Source organism: Pseudopodoces humilis, chromosome 15 (assembly GCF_049639895.1).
Source record: "Pseudopodoces humilis isolate 2021_Gansu_Grassland_sample_001 chromosome 15, ASM4963989v1, whole genome shotgun sequence".
NCBI lineage: Eukaryota > Metazoa > Chordata > Aves > Passeriformes > Paridae > Pseudopodoces > Pseudopodoces humilis.
Genome location: NC_142214.1, coordinates 704,074 through 721,670, shown reverse-complemented (window position 1 = coordinate 721,670; position 17,597 = coordinate 704,074). Strand labels below are relative to the sequence as shown.

Sequence of the window (17,597 nt, the reverse complement as noted above, 5' to 3'; positions counted from 1 at the left end):
GCCTGAGTGATGTGAAAAGCTCTGTTTGGGAGCCCTGTGTGTGCACTGGTGTGTGTTCACCTCCCTCGTGGGCTCCTGCTCCTGCTGGCCTTCCCTTGCCCACGCTGCTGTGTGCCAGCTCTGGGGTCTCGTGTGAGCCGTTCCCCTGCTGCTCCACCGAGCTCTGCATTCGGGATTTGGGGACTGACAGCAGCAGAGCAGTGCCAGCGCATCCAGAAACGCAGCCATGGATCGTTCAAAGGGCTTTTTATTTCCTTATTACCACATTTTCGTCGCATTCTCCCAACTTTTGCCTTCCAAGAGCAAAAGTTATTTCATTTAGAAATGTTTATTGAAATGCGATGCTATGTGAAAACCCCAGAGATGGCTGTGGGCCCTCTCCAGCTCCCCAGTCCCTCCTCCAGCACGGTGCTGCTACTCAGGGGAGCCTCGTGTTCTGCTTTATCCACTTCACGTACTTGGAGACCCTGGTGTAGATGCCGTACTTGCCCGGCAGGGCACACTGCTCTCCCCAGCTGGTGATGCCCGTGAGAAACCAGGTGCCCTCGATCTCGGTGGTGTGCGGGCCCCCGCTGTCCCCCTCGCAGGTGTCCCTGCCCCCGGACGGGAAGCCGGCACAGAACATGTTCTGCAGGATGCTGGTGGAGGTGCTCTTGAGGCAGGTGGGCCGGTCAACGAAGGGCACCTTGAGGACCTGCAGGGTGGTGGCGGTGCGGCCGCGGAAGAGCAGCTTGCCCCAGCCGCTGACCGTGCCGATGCCCTGCCTGAGCAGCGCGTTGCTGAACTCGCGGCTGCCCAGGCACACCGGGGTCACGTAGCTGTTGAAGGTGAGGGGCCGGTCCAGCTCCAGGAGGGCGATGTCGTTGTGGTACTCGTTGATGGAGGCGTTGTAGGTGGGGTGGGGGAGCAGCCTCACCACCCTGCGCCGCTGCTCCGTGTGCTCGTCGCTCCTGAGATCGTGTTCACCTGCGGGGAGCGCCGTGACTGGGGCATCCCCCGGCACCAGAGCCGTGCCCTACCCGTGTCAGGTCCTGCAGGAACCCGTGTCAGGCCCTGCAGGAACCCGTGTCAGGTCCTGCAGGAACCCGTGTCAGGCCCTGCAGGAACCCGTGTCAGGCCCTGCAGGAACCCGTGTCAGGTCCTTCAGGAACCCGTGTCAGGCCCTGCAGGAACCCGTGTCAGGCCCTGCAGCCCCTCGTGCCCCTCGTGCCCATCAGGGTGGTCACAGTGTCCTGTGCCATGCCTTGTCCAGCCAGGGCCAGCCCTGTGTCCCTCCCCTCCTGCCCAGGTGCTCACCTGCCACAGCAGTGAGGTTGTGGGTGTAGCCCGGCTTCAGGCAGTGTGCTGCTGTCACCACCCACTTCTCGTTGATGATGGATGCGCCGCAGAAGCCCAAGCCTTTGCTGTTCACCAGCAGAACCTGTGGGAGCAGGGGGAAATCACACTCTGGGGTTTGTGTAAGCCTGGACCAGTGGAGGATGGCCCTGGTCACGGCAGGGGGTTGGAACTAGATGATCTTTAAGGTCCCTTCCAACCCAAACTGTTGGATGATTCTGTGATCTGCTGAAACTGATGGAGCTAAAAAATAAGTTGCATTGCTCCTTGCAAAACTCCCTTCCCTCAGCCTTCAGCTTACTTCTGGTACATTCATGGACTATTGGGCAATCTGCTGCTGTAACTCAACCCTTTGTGCCCCAGCAGGTAAAGCTGCTGTGACCCTGACTTCTGCCTGCCTTTGCCAGAGGAGAGCCCCACGCAGGCAAGTTTTGTTGCTGTGGCATAAAGCTGTGGATGGAAAGGAGCTGTGCTCCTGTTAGGCTGGAGACTATTGCCAGTCTAACCTCAGAGACAGGCTTTGGGTATTTAAAAGATGACCCTGTACTCAGAAAGCGACTGCTGGGGTTGCAGAAGGTTTGCAGACAGAGCTGGTACCTGCCAGGGCACCTCTCCTTTCAGGCTGTCCGAGCCGCCGACCACGCGCGTGCCCGTCCTGAGCACGGGGGTGATCCTGGTGGTGGCTGCAGCGCTGCTGTCCGTGCTGTTGTCCAGCTCCTCCTCAGGGCCATCGTCAGCATCATCAGCGGTGATGTTCCAGTGCTCAAAGGTGTTCATGGAGCGGGTGAGCTTCCTCTTGGCTTCGGGAGCCGTGATCCTCCCGCAGGGATATGGCACTGGGAGAGGAACAGTCGCAGCTGGGCCTGGCTGTGTGGCCAGAGGGGCTGGAGAGGAGGGAGGTGCTGCCTCACCTCGGTTTGGGACCAGCAGGGCGGTGGGCTGACCACGGGGGCCCTGCACCTTGGAGCCGCAGCACCAGGGATGCGTCAATGTAGCAAAAGCACAGATTGTTTCTGGGCTTTGGAAATGACACCTGAACCGCTTTAAAAGTGACAAAGGCTCGTGTTGAGCGTTTGTGCCTGCCCTGGGCAGGATGTGTGCTGCATACCTGGGAATCCTCTGCTGGGCAGCCGGGGCTCGGCCGCCAGTGACTGCAGAACAACAAACAGCAGCTGGGAGAGGGCAGGAAATAGCTGCTGCCAATTGTACAGATAATCCTGCTTGGCACCAAGGTGAGGAAAACATTAATAAACTCTTCCTAGAGTTGTATATTTCCTCTGTTAATGGAGATCTCATCTGTAGGCTCGTTTCAGACGAGCTCTTCCCATTCCTCTCCCACGCAGTGTGTGCCGAATTCCTGCTGGTAGTGGCAGTCAAAATAGTAAATAGCACCAGGCATTGTCTTTCATCTGAAAAGCTTTCAGAAGCACTGAGCAAACAAACATTAGTGTAAAATCAGATGTGAGTGTGGCCTACTGAGACTTCATCCTTTAAACAGTTCACTTCAGGAACAGGACTCAAATGAGTGTTGAGTGATGGGAAGTGGTACCTGCTGGCTTAGCCTATGAAATGAAGGTTTCAGAGCCAACAAAGGAGCTTCTGCAGGAAGGGCAATCACCCAAGCTGAAAGATGATCTTGCTAGCTGTAAACCTTTCTGGTCCAGTGAAAGTGATACAGCATGTTGGGCAACACAGGCCCGAGCTCTTGATGAGATCCTTTGTTAACAGGATTCCCAGGCCAAGACAGTTCCTGAGCTGACTGCTGACAGGCAGCACATTCGGGAGTTCAGTGCTCCCTGCTGCAGCTGACAGAGCTCCCCTGTGCAGGTACCTGCATGCAAGCTTGGGTGTGCAAACCCGCTGCAGTCAGGTGCTAGAAATGCGACAGCATTGATGTTAAACTGACTTTGGATGCCAAAATATTTATCTGCTCAATCTCTTCTCTGCCAGATGTGCTGCTGAGATGTTCATGCCCAATCCATCTGCTGTGGGTTGGGTCTGCACGTGTCAGTGTAGTTATGGGTATTGTAATGGTCTAGGAGCAGGGCAAAGGGAGCACAAGGAGAACCAGATGTTCTTCAGCCCTCTGGGAAGCTGCATTTTCCTTCCACCCCACCCAATACAGCAGCTAAGCCAGAGTGCAGCTCTCGCTGAGGGACTCTGCAGATACACACTGCTGGCAGGACAGCACCAGCACAAGGCTTCACTTGTACCCACCCAACCCAGATTATCGGCACTGGGTCAGGACCAGCCATGAACAGACCATCAGGAGCAGTGACAGTAAGCAAAGTCCTCTTTTGTTCTGAAAAGTTCAGAGCATCCTCAGTGTAGAATCAGTAACTAACCACTAGCTCCTACTGAAAGAACACAGGAGTGAGCCCTGGTTGGGTGCTGGTGTAGCTGAACATCACCTTTCTGCCTTCAGAAAATTTCTGATCCAGATTTAGAACTGTAAGATGGCTGGAGCCTGGCTGAGCAGCCATCTGAAACGAGCACTTGCCTTTGAACAAATTCCTGCACAGCTACCCACCCTCTCCACTCACCCAGGCTAAAAAAGGGATGCTCACATTGAACCCTTCCTGCCAGAGCCCACATCTGCCCTTGGGAAACTGCAGGGTCCGGCTCCACCTTTGCTAAGCAGGAAAACAAGCAACAAGGTTTTCAGCAGGATATTGCCTCTATGAAATTCATGTAACTAAATCCAGGACAAGGCCTTGAAAACTTTAACCCAAATCTCTTAAAAACAGTTTAAAAGTTAACCTGTAGGTTCGCAGGACTTTCCATCTTTAGCCAGTTTGTAGCCAGCAGCACAGGAGCACACAACCTTCTGTGGGGGCTGGTGGCTGCAGAAGTGCTTGCAGCCTCCATTTTTAATAGCACAAGTGAAGTCTGAAAAAAATGGAAAGGGAACTGTGAGAGCTCTTTTGAAACACAGCTGGTGAGAGATTTGTTGAGAGCTGGGGTTTGGGCTCAGCAAGCCCCCGTGGCTGATCCAGACTATGGAAAACAGATGATTGATTGCAAGGAGATGGGGAAGAAGGACACTCCCATCCCTGCTCATTTGAGTGGGCAGGTTGAGGAGCTTTTAGAGCCCCACAGAGCCCTGGCAGAGCCTCCTGCCTCCAACAGCTGCGTGCTGGCTGAAATTTGGCAGCCTGACCCTAAAGGACTCCCGCAAATATTGGGTAAGAAGCCATGTGATTTCCCCACTCTTGGGCTTTTGGCAGTGGGGGAGAGCAGCGAGTATCAGCAGCAAAGCTGTGCCCAGCAGGGCTCTGTGCTGGGATTATGGCTGGGCTCAGACTGGGCTCCAGCCTTGGTGTGGCAGTGACGTGTCCCAGCCTGGGCTGGAGGAGCCATCTCCAGGGATGTGTGATGGAACAAGCCCCAGCCTGAGGCACAGAGAGGTTCCTGTCCTTCCCCACCCCTCACTCCTCTGTGCTGGGAACACCTCAGAGGTGGGAAACCACCAGTCTGCAGAGGCCCTTGCAATTCTCAGTGAGTTTTCAAATAACTTCACAGCAGATTAACTCCACTCCTACTTCCTCAAGGACACCTCCCTTCCTGTAGCCATTTTAATGCCATCATTTACTATTTTTACAGAGCTCTTCTTCACGCCTCACTTCCAGCTCTATTTTTGCTCCTGACTTCCCCAAGAAATCTGCAATGAGACTATTTAAATTTGATGCAACTTTGAAATGCTCTTTTTAACGTACACTCCTCTCTTGCCAGAGCAGAAACACAACTAGAAAGAGAATCTTTTATTAGTGCAGCGAGTCTAGCACATTATGCGAGTTGCACAGCCCCTGATTATATTATAAGAGCTGAATATCCCCTCTTGCTTAAATTATCAGCTGTTTGGTTTTCATAAACTCCTCAACCCATCAGGAAAATATTTGCCTTTTATTTGCCTCCAGAATCAAGGTTGCTGCTGATAATTATAATTACGAATTAAGCAGAGTGCCATTGAGAGGAAGTCAGGATAATCCTGCCCTGCCCAGCACCTGCTGCTCAGCCTGGCGTGAGAAAGGGAAAGGGGAGAATGGGGGTTCCATGGGGAAACTCTGCTTTCAGCAGGGTGTCCCTGGCTGAGCAGGCCCAGAAGGGCTGGGGCATAAAGGAAGGGCTCTGTGTCACCATTTGCCATCAGCCACAGCTGAGCCCAAGACCTGGAGTGTGCAGGGAGCCCTCCCTAGGAGCAGAGGTGGGGCTGGCAGGAGCAGAGATACCCACTGCTGCATCCCCAGGCTGTTCCCCTGGCAGCCCCGGTGCAGCAGGCTGCATTTCCCCGTTCCTTACAGCACAGCACCGAGTGTCTGAAGCCTCTGGCCAGGAGAGGAGCACTCCTGGGTGCCCTGAGGCTCTGCCAGAGCAGCACCTGGCACGTACCTATCTCGCAGTTCTTGCCTTCGTAGCCAGCTGGGCACCAGCACACGTAGGAGTTGATTTGATCCTCGCAGGAGGCTCCGTTCTTGCAGGGGTTGGGATTGCACTGGTCCCCATCTCGGAGAGAGGAGAGGAGAGTTAATGAGCACAGGTTCCTGCACGGCTGCTGTGCACATCTGGAGCCTCGCTGTGCACAGCTGGAGCCTCGCTGTGCACATCTGGAGCCTCACTGAGCACAGCTGGAGCCTCACTGAGCACAGCTGGAGCCTCGCTGTGCACAGCTGGAGCCTCGCTGAGCACAGCTGGAGCCTCGCTGTGCACATCTGGAGCCTCGCTGAGCACAGCTGGAGCCTCGCTGAGCACAGCTGGAGCCTCGCTGTGCAGAGGGCAGGGGCCAGCACAGCTCCTTGGTGCTGGGGGAGGTCAGGTCCCCCAGGCAGGTGTGCCACAGCCCTGGCAGCACAGGAACAGCAGCAGCAGTGCTTCACCCCAGTCCCAGCGTGTCCCCTGAGGGTTAGCTCTGCTCCTTTCAGCAGAACCCCTCTGCAGTCATCATCTCAGCTTGGCCAAATTAGACAAGTTTTGAAGGTTTGCTACTTCCAGAGTGCTCTGAGTCTCCTGAGCTGGGTTGTTCTAACACTAGCAGTGCTCTGTGACAGTCTGGGTCTGTCCACTGGGGTGTGGAGACCTGTGTGTGTTGGGCTTGAGAACCCTCCCGTTGTTCCTTCTCTCTCCATCCTGTACCTGTATTACCTGCTCTGGCTCTTTCCTCGTGTGCCAGGGCTTTTATTCTCACAGCTGCCTCCAGCTGAGAACCCAAGGCTTTAATGAAAATACTCACTATTGCAAAACTGATGATCTAAAACTTTGGAAAAGTAAATCAGTGATGCTGGATGATGGGGGAAGCCCTTTGAGATGCTTGTGCCAGGGCACAGGGAAAGGGCAAGGCTGTGTTTGTGTCCTGAGAAGTGGCAGGACAGTGAGGTACTTAATGGGGTTTCAGGGATGGGCTGCAGTGCAAAATGCAAACAGGAACAGAATGGTTTGGGCTTGTCTGGGTCCCGGGGTGGAGGTTTGCAGGCAGGGGGAGGATGGCAGCTGGGGCTTGGGTGCTGTGCCAGGGGAGCTCCCGTGGGCTGCACACTGGGAACAGCAGCTCACTCTGAACAGCAAACCCGGCACCTCAGGGGACAGGAATGGATGGCATTCCGGACTTTTCATCAGCTAACTTGTTACAGTGGCAGGGAAACAAATGCAGTGTTGAGTTCCATCAGTTGTGATTTCAGAGGGCTGTCCTACAATGCAAATGTAATGTTTTTATTTTATAGTCTGGACTGAGTAATCGGAATTATTTAAGGCTTTTTACTGAGATGTTCTGGGCATTTTGCCAATCTACAAAACAGTTCATTTCTTGAAATGTCCTTAAAATTAGTTTCAGATGGTGTAGTGGGCACTGAAATCTTTTTGTTAAGGGACCGAGCAGCCGCTGGGGATGGAGGCTGAAAAGGAAGAAGTAGATGTGGAAAGAAAACTGAAGTAAGGGTCTGGGAGCAATGGTGTGAATTGCAAACAGCTGTTTGCTATGATCACATTGTCTCCACTTTAATATGGCATTTCTGGGGATTCATGCTGTGCCCTCACAAGGCTGTGCCTTATCTGGAGATCTCTGCTTGAGAACAGAGCATTTGCAGTTTGCTGAAGGGGTGTTAATTATTGCTGTGCTATTTTACTCTGTGACACAGCTGAAGCTGAAGCCCAGAGCGTGCCCTGGGCTCAATGAGATCCAGTACTCTGCCTGAACTGCTTTTGTTCCATGAGGTTTTTGAAATTTGTTCAGAAAAACCTTGCTTGAGCAAATAAAACACTAAGACTTTTTTGGGGGTTTTGGGTTATTTTTTCTTTTTTTTGTCTTGCCATGTCTATACCAACGGGACAGACCCAGGCTGGCAGCTGCAGGATGTGCAATGCAAGGCCCTGACTGGCTCTGTCATTACAGTTTCTGGATGCTGAAATACATTTGATACAGATCCATCAGGTCTGTATGCACTGAGACAGGAATATTAAGCATTAGAACATGAAGAAAGCAGCTCTTACCAACGTATGTTTTCCAAAACTGCATCTGCAGAGGGAAAAAAGAAAAAGTTTCCTTTGTTTTCTAATTTCTGGGTGTTGTGTGACTGAAGCAGTGCCTGGATGGCTCCGAAGCAGAAGGAAAGACTTGCAGGGAAAGCAGCACCTCCATAATCCCAGTGGTGGCTGGTGAAGCTTTCAGAGCGGTTCCCCAGGTGAAATCAGCCGTGCCAGAGGCTGCCCCCAGCCCTGCAGGTTCTGTCCTTGCTGTTCCCCCTCCTGCCCCAGCTGCAGGGCTCAGAGCAGGGGGCTGCAGGGAGCAAGGTGCTGCCATTTCCCAGCAGCATCAGAACTCACCGTTTTCTCTTCGTTCTCAAACACTTCTCGTGCCTCTTCATAGCTGCATTTCTCCTCTATGCATTCCCTCTCCAGGTTCCCAGGAATGACCTCCTCCAGCCTGTTGGAGTTGGCTCGCCTTTGCCTCTGCAGGACGGAGCTCGCCTCTTTGTTCTCAATGAACACTGAAATGGGGACAGGAGCAGGGGCTGGGCTGGGAGTTTCTGTTCTCCCAGGAAACCAGCCCTTTCCAGCTGTGCACCCCCTTTGCCCCACAGCCAGAGACATTTCAGGGCTGTCATTGTGCACCTGAGCTTTCCTTATTGCCCAACTGGAGCACAATCCAAACATCAAATCTGCAGAGCCAAAAACGTCAGAACAGCCAATGTGCAGAAATGACTGATGGCAAGAGATTGGGAGTGCTGAAGTTTGGTGCTTAAAATACCCTAAAGCAGGTGGTGTAAGAATCTCCCACCACAGATGCACAGACTGGAATAAGCTGTTTGAGGGGGGAAAACAATAGCTTTTGTGTGCTGCTGCTTGGTGAGGCTTGTCTGGCCACAGGAATGGTCCTGCTCTGTCTGCCTGTGCTGGCTGGGAATGGCCTCTGCCAGCAGCTGTGGCCTTGCAAGCAAGGGGGCATTTCTTCCTCTCCCTCCTCCTCATCCTCAGGCCCTGGGTCCCGGGATCTCCTGCAGGCTGGAGGGGGGACATGAGCCTTCCTCACCCCTGGGCCACCTCCTGGCTGTGGGGGCTTGTATGCACCCAAGCAGGGCCACACCCCCAGGCAGGGCCACCAGCCTGAGCTGCTGGCACTGCAGGGACCCCAGCCTGGGTGGGATGGCCACAGTGGCCACCAGCCTTGCTGTGGTGGCTGCCTGGTGAGGGCAGCCCTCAGCCATGGTGCTACCCTGGCTGTTGTCCTGGCAGGGCCAGGTCCCAGCAGCAGGGACAGCAGCAGGGACCAGCCTGTGGAAGCCCCTGGCAGGTTTGCTCCTGACCCACCTCTGCTGAGGGCTCCTCTTCACCTCCCTAAAGCACATCCTTCCAGCAGGGGATGTCCCTGCTCTGCCTGCCCAGCCTCTCGTCTCTGTCCACCCTCCCCAGCACGCTCAGCACGTCCCTTTGGTCACCAGAGGGCCGGGGCAGCAGCTCTTGGAGCCGTGGTCACACCTGTCCTGCCCACTCTGTTTCACAGCAGGAACACCTGGATGGATGGTGGCAAAAATAGGAGGTTCTGTTCACGTTCCATTGCTGAGCAAACATTTTGGAAAGAGCCTTTTTTAAACCAGTTTCCAGCAATGTTTTAATGAAAGAAGAAAGGGCAGCCTTGCAGCAAACAGGAACTCACACTGGACGTGAACCAGCCTATGCTGGAACAGTTGCTGCTACAGATAAATCAAGCAACAGCCTGCATTACTGTGTGTGATTGCCCACATCCATCAACTGCTCTGTCTTGTCTCCAGCTCTGGCTGCATCCTACAGCCTTTGTTAAAATCACACTGGCTTTGGCTTTAAACAATCCTCGCAGGGCAAATCCAATGAGTGTTTTATGGAGGTGAGCACTTGCTTGTTCTCCAGGACAAAGTGGTGGCACACAGAGAAGTGTGACTGTCCTCCACCAGCAGCACTCTCCCCTTTCCCCTTCTGTGTGTGCCTTTTAAAATGGCTGAATCGAGCTCTGAAAGCTTAAAGATGCAAAAATCCATTCTTAAAATTAATCCCTGTGACACATGCTGTATAAAATCAGCATTAAAGCTATTATTTCATTCCCCCAGAAAAGAGCCAGAGCTTTAAAGAGGATCTATAAAATGCAGCAATGCCTGTGAGCTGTTGTCTCTCACAAGGCTGCACAAGCTGTTGCAGCACCGAGTGACAAACCGTCCCTTTGCCGCTGTCTGCAACACCCTGCAGCCAAAAGTGAAGGGTTTGCTCGGTGTTAAATGAACTCACCTGTATTTTCACCCCCAAGACAAGCTCCCAGAAGACACATGGAGAGTATGAGGGGGATATTTGCCATCTTCTCCCCCCTGCCCACACCTCTGGCTGCCAGCTTGGCCGGGCGGCGCAGCTCGGTCAATGGTTCCAAAGTGCAAGCGCTGTTTACTGACTGAGTAACCCTTCAATTGAAGGTCCCCAGATGTTGCAGTGCCCAGCAAAGGCAGCTGGATGTTCTGGCACGGGCAGTGCTCGTGTTCCACGGGGTGTTCTGTGCTCCTGGGGTGCTCCCAGCTGGCAGAGCCGTGTGTGGGGCCAGGGCTGTGCCCTGCTGGCTGTGCCACTGTCCCCTGCTCTGCCCATTGCTCTGAGCCACAGCAGCCCTGGTGGCTGCTAAAGCCTGTGCTCGAGCTCCTGAACCTCTGTGCACTCACTCCAGAGTATCAGCAACATCCCTCTCTGAGGAAAGGGCACAGACATTTCTGGTTCTTGGTATCTGCAGTTCCCTGTGTGAGGAAAGGGCACAGACATTTCTGGTTCTTGGTATCTGCAGTTCCCTGTGTGTGCAGCTCAGACCCAGCAGCCACAGGTGATGGGGACATGCTCAATAAGAGTCACAGCCTCGTGAGATCTGTCTTGTCTAGATGGAAAAAATCCTTCATCTTCCTTTTCTTGAGCAAACAAAAGGTCCTGAAACCTATAATTCATCTTGTTTCTTCTTGCTCAGTTTGAAATGGTCTTTATTCATCACTGACAGTAGCTTTTGTTACCAAATTTCTGTGGTTGATAAATGAGTTGGGATGAGGTAATGTGCTGTTGATGTAAATTGAATGCAAAGTGAAGAAGGTAATGATCGCTTCTCATTTTCTGTGCATAAGGAAGTGCAAATGTGAGAAAATAAATTGAGCTAAAATGCTGAAACAATACATCTCCTGTCAATAAAGAGGAGTGTGGATAATGGCCTGCCATAACAAAGGATAATTAGAATCTCATTACTGTAAATACTTCACTTTAGAACATAGGTCAGTCAAATTATTTTAGGTTTATGGTGCATATTTCATGTGTAAGAGTTTTTGCAACATTATTGCCAATTAATCTTCACAGAGAATTCCAACATCATTAGAATAAATGTGGATATTAATACAAATAATTTCTATTGTTTACTATTATTGCTGTCAACTTCTGGGGCACTAATTTGAAAGAAAAGTGCTTCTTTTTATTTATTTTGTAAACAAATCCTCAGAATTGTGTTCCCAGCACGGGCCCTTTGGAGATGAAGGCTTTGTTGTTTAGCTGGGTGGCATCGATCACATCTGGAAGTTTTTTCACTTAGTGTCCAATGTTCTTGAAAGAAGAGTGTTTCAAATAGCACCCAAGTGATGTTCCTTCCTATTAAATCAGCTTGCTGTAGCCATGAGCTGTTAGGAGATGTCCCTTCTGGTTTGATGTGGTTTGGGATTTTGGATGGGCCAGGGCAGAGGGAGCTGGCAGGGCTGCAGGGCACCTCACCCCTCTGGCCTGGAGGCTGCCCCCCCTCCAGAGGAGAGCTCTGCTGCCAAGGGAGATGAAGCTTGTGAGAAGTCAGAACCACAAAACTATTTCCATTTTAATCTGATAGATTTTTTTAAAGGAATATGCTCTGGCTTCACTGATCAATAATGTTAAACAGCCTGATGGCTTGAGGATCTTGTTAAAGGATTGCTCATAATCTCCCTTATCTCCAAATGCACTCTTTTAAGCGAAAAATCCTCACTCAAAACCTGAAGCAATTTGCCCTCGCCCTCTAGACAGCTGTGGTCAATAATCTGTCCTTAACCAGGAGCAAAGAAGTTATTTCTAAAACAAAAACCAGAACAGGGGAAGTAATGCTTGATCTTTATTTTTTTCTCTTCTCTGTGTGATTGCTTAGGAGTGGCTGGCTTTTCCTGCAGCTCTGGCTGTGGCAATGATGCAAAGGGAAAGGCAGCAGAGCCACGGAGCCCTGCAGTGCTGCTGAAATCATTAAAATCCTGGAGAAGGTACCAGCCCTGCTGAAGTCAGCCCCAGAGGCAGCCGGTGTGTCTGGCCAGCAGGTGAGGGGTCCTGGGCAGTGCAGGGGGGCTTTGGGAGCCTCATGATGTGAGCTCATGCTGGCTCACAGCACTCCAGCTGCTGCTGCTCTCGGTTCTGTGCTGTGCAGGGGGCTCAGGCCAGAGGAGGTGGCTGGGCTCGGTGATGGGAAATCGAGGATCAGCTTTTCAGTGCTGGCTCTGCCATCTCTCAGAGCCTCTCCTCTCCTCATCCATCCCAGGGCTTTCAGCTTTCAGTTGGGCACTTTTCCTCTCTTTTATGCTTCAGTAATTGTGCCAAGAAAAGGCTCCCTTGCAGAATTCCCTCTAGATCCATCCATTGCAGTTAGCACTTAGCTCCATCCCTCCCATTTTATTCTGGTTTTAATTAGACTCCTGAACAGGAGCACAGAGCAAACTGCTTTCATCTGGGAGGTCCTGTGGCTGTGAAATATTTACAGGAAGTAAATAACTGTCAGAAAGTAAATAAGTGCCTGACTCTACATGAGTGTAAAAGTGCTTTGAAATAGTCTCATTCAAATACAGGCTCCTCATCTTGAGTGGCAGTAAGAAAACAGCAACACAGGCAAAAAATCCCCAGTGCAGAAGATAAACACAATTACTAATTCATGGAGCAGCACGTTTCCCAGCAGCAGCTTTAGTATCTTTCTTTGCAGTTTGATTTAAAATAGGCCAGATTAAAAGGAAATCTGGATTTGGTTTGGTCATCATCTTTTCAGAAAGCAGAGTGCAAGCACGGGTAGACACAGCGTGCTGCTGAAGCCACTCTAAATTTAGAATTCTCCATCTCCACTTCAAACTCTGGCTAAAGCAGAGAGAGAAAGCTCGGCTCCTGCAGGTTTTGATGGGTCAGGTAGATCAGCAGGCTCAAACACCAGTGTACAGAGCAAGAGCTGAATTAAATATAAGCTGAAAACCTGGCTCGCTGCTGTGTCTTGGCATGAGATGACACAACCCCTGTCAGGCCAGGCACGTGTGTGACAGAGGCTGGTCTTGCATCCAGCTGAGCTGGATTTCTTCTCCACTGGCAGGGCAGGATCCACTGTGCCTAGTGTTGGAGGAGGGAGGTGTCTCTTTCTCTCCTTTCCTTTAACCAGAAAAGCAGCCTCAGTTGACAGATCACATCAAGCCTCATTTTTGGACAGTTCAAGCTGGGGTGAAACGAGTCTCAACCAGCACACCCAAACCAAAGCCAAAGCTCTTGTACCTACACCGAGCTTAAAGTAAGAAACATTCAGTGTTCTCGTTCTGCCCATCTTCTAAATCAACATTTGTGGCTATTCCCTTGTTCCTTTTCTTTGCCTTAATCATATTTCATCTGTAGTTTTTATCTTCTCCTTGTCTCAGGGCATCCTTGTGTCCTATTCACTTTTCCCACCTCCCTTTCCTCCTGCTCTCTGTAGTTTGCCTTCTTGCCCTTTAGGATCAAAGCTCTCTGTGGTATCAACACTAAAATCCAGGGGGAGGGTGTGCAGAGAGGGATATTTCTAAGCTGTGCATCCCTAATTGTCACCACCCTGAGTCTCAGGTACTTAAAGCAGTGGCACTCAGAGCTTGTTCTCTGCTCTAAGAACATCCCTTCCAGCTGATGGACTTGAGGGGCAGCTGGAGGAGCTGGGACCCCTCCCCAGGGCTCTGGGACATTGCAAGAGGCAGCGAAGGTGGGAATTCAGGGGGAGGGTCTGCACAGTCTCCCCTGTGAGCTCACATCCACGCACCCCACGGGTGAACCCACGGCTCTGGCTCCACAGGGAGATGCTGCAATTTTCCTGCTGAAATCCCCAGTCCCTCAGAGGAGTGTGATACCATGAATAGTGAGGAATGAATTGGTGTTTTCAGTGAGTGTGACCTACTTGGGTTTTCTGTTCCCTGACCCAGTGCCCTGGAGAGCTTTTGCTGCTAACTCTGCTCACTAATGGATGCTCTGCCTTGCCAGTTCCCAGAGCCAGCAGAGCCCTGCTCTGAAGAATAATTTGCAGCCAAATTCACCAGGAGAGGCAGCCAAACTCCTGTGCACTGCCGGGGCTGTCCTCTGAAAGCTGGGAAGGATGGCCCAGGGAGCCTCAGGGGTGGCTTCCAGTGTGCCCAGGACAGCCCCTCCCTGCTGCTGGGGACTGTCCTGCCCTTGAGGGGATCCTCCATCCTCTGCTGCAAAGCACGCACCAAACTCTGGGTTCATCCTCCTGCATTTAATCATTTGCACTACTGCAAGGCCAGGAGACAAAACTGCTCTGTTAGCCCAGGAATAAATAGAATAAATAGAATAAATAGAATAAATAGAATAAATAACCCTCACCCAGGGCTGGAGGTGAGCAAAACTGACCCTCAGGCCTCTTTGTTCTGGGTTTAAAACACTGCTGCCAGGTAAATGTGAGCATTGAAGCTCAGTGTAGTAAATACTTCTGACCTATGCCCTGGCTGTGGGTAATTTACCACACACTTGAAAATCTCATCTGGGTTATGTCCAATCTGCAGAAGTTTATTTCCAAGGTGGTTATTTATAGACTGCCTTCCTCACTCTCAGGTTTTTTGTGGAAATGTCTGAACATCAGCTCTCTGAGAAATCCCCATAAAATTAAAATTTTCAATTTTAATGGTGAATAAACAGTTTAAAGGAAATGAAATATTATCCAACAAATCCTTCCTTTCACTTAAAGCTCTGAGACTTTAAATATTTATTAGCAGTGTCTTGGCTCTGCGGCGGCGTTAAAAGGCTCAGCACCATTCTGAGGAGGGAAACAATCCATTTGATTAAAAACAAAGAGAAAATGCCACTTCAGATTACAGTGTTTGGAGAAATGAGCAGCGCTGTTGTCTTCTCTGTAGCACAGCCAGAAATGGGTTTGGGTTTGTTTCCCCCTTTGAACTCCTCTGCCTTTCACATTTTTGGGGTTCTTGTCCCTGTTGGAGCAGTGCTGGTATTTCCCTGGGCAGATCCACCAATGCTCCCCACGCTGAATTCTTCATGTGCTTCATGTTCTTCATCTGTAGATGTGGCACCTTTGGGGGCTTATTGTTCTATTTTAGCTTCTGTTTTTCCCTTTAGCTGTAATCTCAGAGGACAATAACTTAAGGTTTGAGAAATCTGAGGAAACTTTTTCTCCCCAAATGCCTGTACTTCTTTCTTAAAACAAAACAAAACAAAACAAAACAACCCCAAAAAACAACTTTAAAACTTTCAAAGGGTTCTCTACACAGTAGAGAACAGAAGCAAGATGTGATTATTGAATAGGATTTCAAATTGCACAGTGTCCCCCCTCCACAATCTGCTATTTCAGCTGGTGAAACCACGCCCTGCTCCCACCTGAGGGACCCAGCTCTGGTGCCAGAAGAGCCTGGATTGGGAACTGAGCCCTCCAAGGGCTGCTGCAGCCAGGCTCCATGGAAAAGGTGAGGTGGCAGCAAATTGTTGGTGGCTGAATGAGGGAAAACAAATGATCGTGCCTGAAATCAAATGTGTTTTAATTAATGTTTCTAATCCGTCTGGTGAAAGTTCTAAATGCCATTTGTGCCTTCATTTTTGCTGTAAACACTGACAAACTCATCAGAGACAAGCAAATTGCCATGTGTGCCACTAAAGGCAAAATATACCAGAAGTGGAGTAACCTGGGGGAGAATTCCATTGTGGGAAACCTTCTGCATCCCTGAGGTTCAGGTGCCACCTCCCACCTCCGTGGGCTCAGCAGCCTGGGCTTGTCCTGGGGCTTGTCCTGGGGTTTGTGCTGGGGCTTGTGCTGGGGTTTGTGCTGGGGTTTGTGCTGGGGTTTGTGCTGGGGTTTGTGCTGGGGCTTGTGCTGGGGTTTGTGCTGGGGTTTGTGCTGGGGTTTGTGGCTGCTCCCAGCCCGGCAGCCTGAGCAGTCCTGCAGTCACCCCAGCCCTGCTCTCCCCTCTGGAAAGGTCTGCCTGTGGATTTCCTCGCCAGGCATCCTCCTGCAAAGCCACCCTGGGGATGGGGAAGCTTTGTCTTTATCTGGAGAAGGAGCTGGAGCCATCCAGAAGGCAATTTATTCAGAGTTAAATCTGAGTAACACCTTTTCCCCAGCACAGGCTCTGTAGAAGCCTAAGCAAGAAGAGCTGGTGCAGATCTTTATTTTTCATGTCCATTCAGTTTTCCTCTTTCATTTCCTCTTAAAAGTTACAAAATACCTAACTGCAGAAAAGAGCAAATCTACATCTGCCAGTGTGTGCATAGCCTGCAGGCTGGAGACATCCCACTACACTGAGGTGAGGTCTTTTCAGGGGTTTTGTTGTGGTTTGGCCTTTTTTAATCCAAATTTTGTGTCCTGCAGGAGGAAGGGAACAGTGCTTTAAGAGCAGAAGAGTATAAAGCAGTAATAAATAAAGAGGGGCTTGGATTTAAAGGCAAGTCCCTTGTCTGAGAGTAAGAATTTGGGAATGCCCAGTGGCAGCAGGGATGGGGGTGAGTGGTTAAGAAAGAAGCTTTAAAGCACCTGGAGGGGACAGCAGGCAGCCCAGGGCTGGGGTGGAAGGGAACAAAGCTGAACCTGTGATCACAAAGGGCAAGGTTGATCCGGGCAGCTGCCCTGTGGCCATTAAGGGAGGAGTTTTTTGGGTGGAAAGACCCACTCCCAGCTGGAGCAGAGGTCCAGGGGCTTGCAGGGACACGTGAAATGGAGCAGAAATGGGAGCAGAGCTCTTGGGTTCTGCTGAGCCCAGAGCACCTCAGCCTTTGCCATCCCTAGAGGAGCTGAGTGTGTGTCCTCTGAGCCCCTGCTCCACAGCTGCAGGGATGGAAGCTGGGTCAGAGCTGCCTGCTGACACCTCCAGGGGCAGGAACAGCATCAGAGAAATCTGAGAAAAGATTTCTTCCAGTCGGGGTCTTCTGGAGCCCTTTCTCACCTGCTTGAGGAGATGCAAATGTTCTGTATGGTCTGAACGACATGGCCAATCTCACTGCTGCTTAATTATTGCAAATGAGGGGAAACTTGGAACTGCAGCAAGCTCTTCTGAAAAGGAGCCATTGTTTTTCCCATCCTGCAAATTTGATGCATCTTGATTCTGCTGGTGCTTAAATGTGTGAATAATCTGTCAAGAGCCTCGAAGTTTCTCTCTTTTCCATTCCATAGAACGTGGCAGATCTGTGTAATCTCTGTCCTATAGCCTCTGTGGTACATTTAACAGCAGAAAACAACCAGGGCCTTAAAATAAAAATGAATTTAGGTTTGCATTAGGATGCAGAGGGAAGGAGTTATTTTTGCTGCTGTTTTCTTTTCCTGCTTGTTTTTTTACCTGCTCCAAATAGAGTTTCTTTTAAGTCTTTGGTGTTTATGCTTCAAGCTAATGCAAATAGAACAGTGACTAAACCTGCTGGGTTTTGAATGTATGCAGAGAATCACAAATTTTATGGATTGTTTATGTTATCTAAAGAAATCTCAAAGAATTAGATCGAGTAGTGAATTATAGAAGGAAAAATTTCCTTCCTTGTTGTGCGTTAAGGGAAAT

At 50.8% G+C, this 17,597-nt stretch overlaps 1 protein-coding gene across 1 annotated transcript; it reads right to left on the bottom strand.

Annotated features, from left to right (window-relative positions):
• Positions 1-231: 231 nt before the first annotated feature.
• Positions 232-10,222, bottom strand: F9 (coagulation factor IX). Its single transcript, XM_005526221.3, has 8 exons — positions 10,081-10,222; positions 8,149-8,312; positions 7,816-7,840; positions 5,725-5,838; positions 4,096-4,224; positions 1,933-2,171; positions 1,297-1,420; positions 232-966 (listed from the first exon to the last, which is right to left on the bottom strand). Exons 1-8 carry the CDS (start codon positions 10,145-10,147, stop codon positions 419-421), a joined length of 1,410 nt encoding a protein of 469 aa, XP_005526278.2. The 5' UTR covers positions 10,148-10,222; the 3' UTR covers positions 232-418.
• Between the last annotated feature and the right edge of the window lie 7,375 nt (positions 10,223-17,597).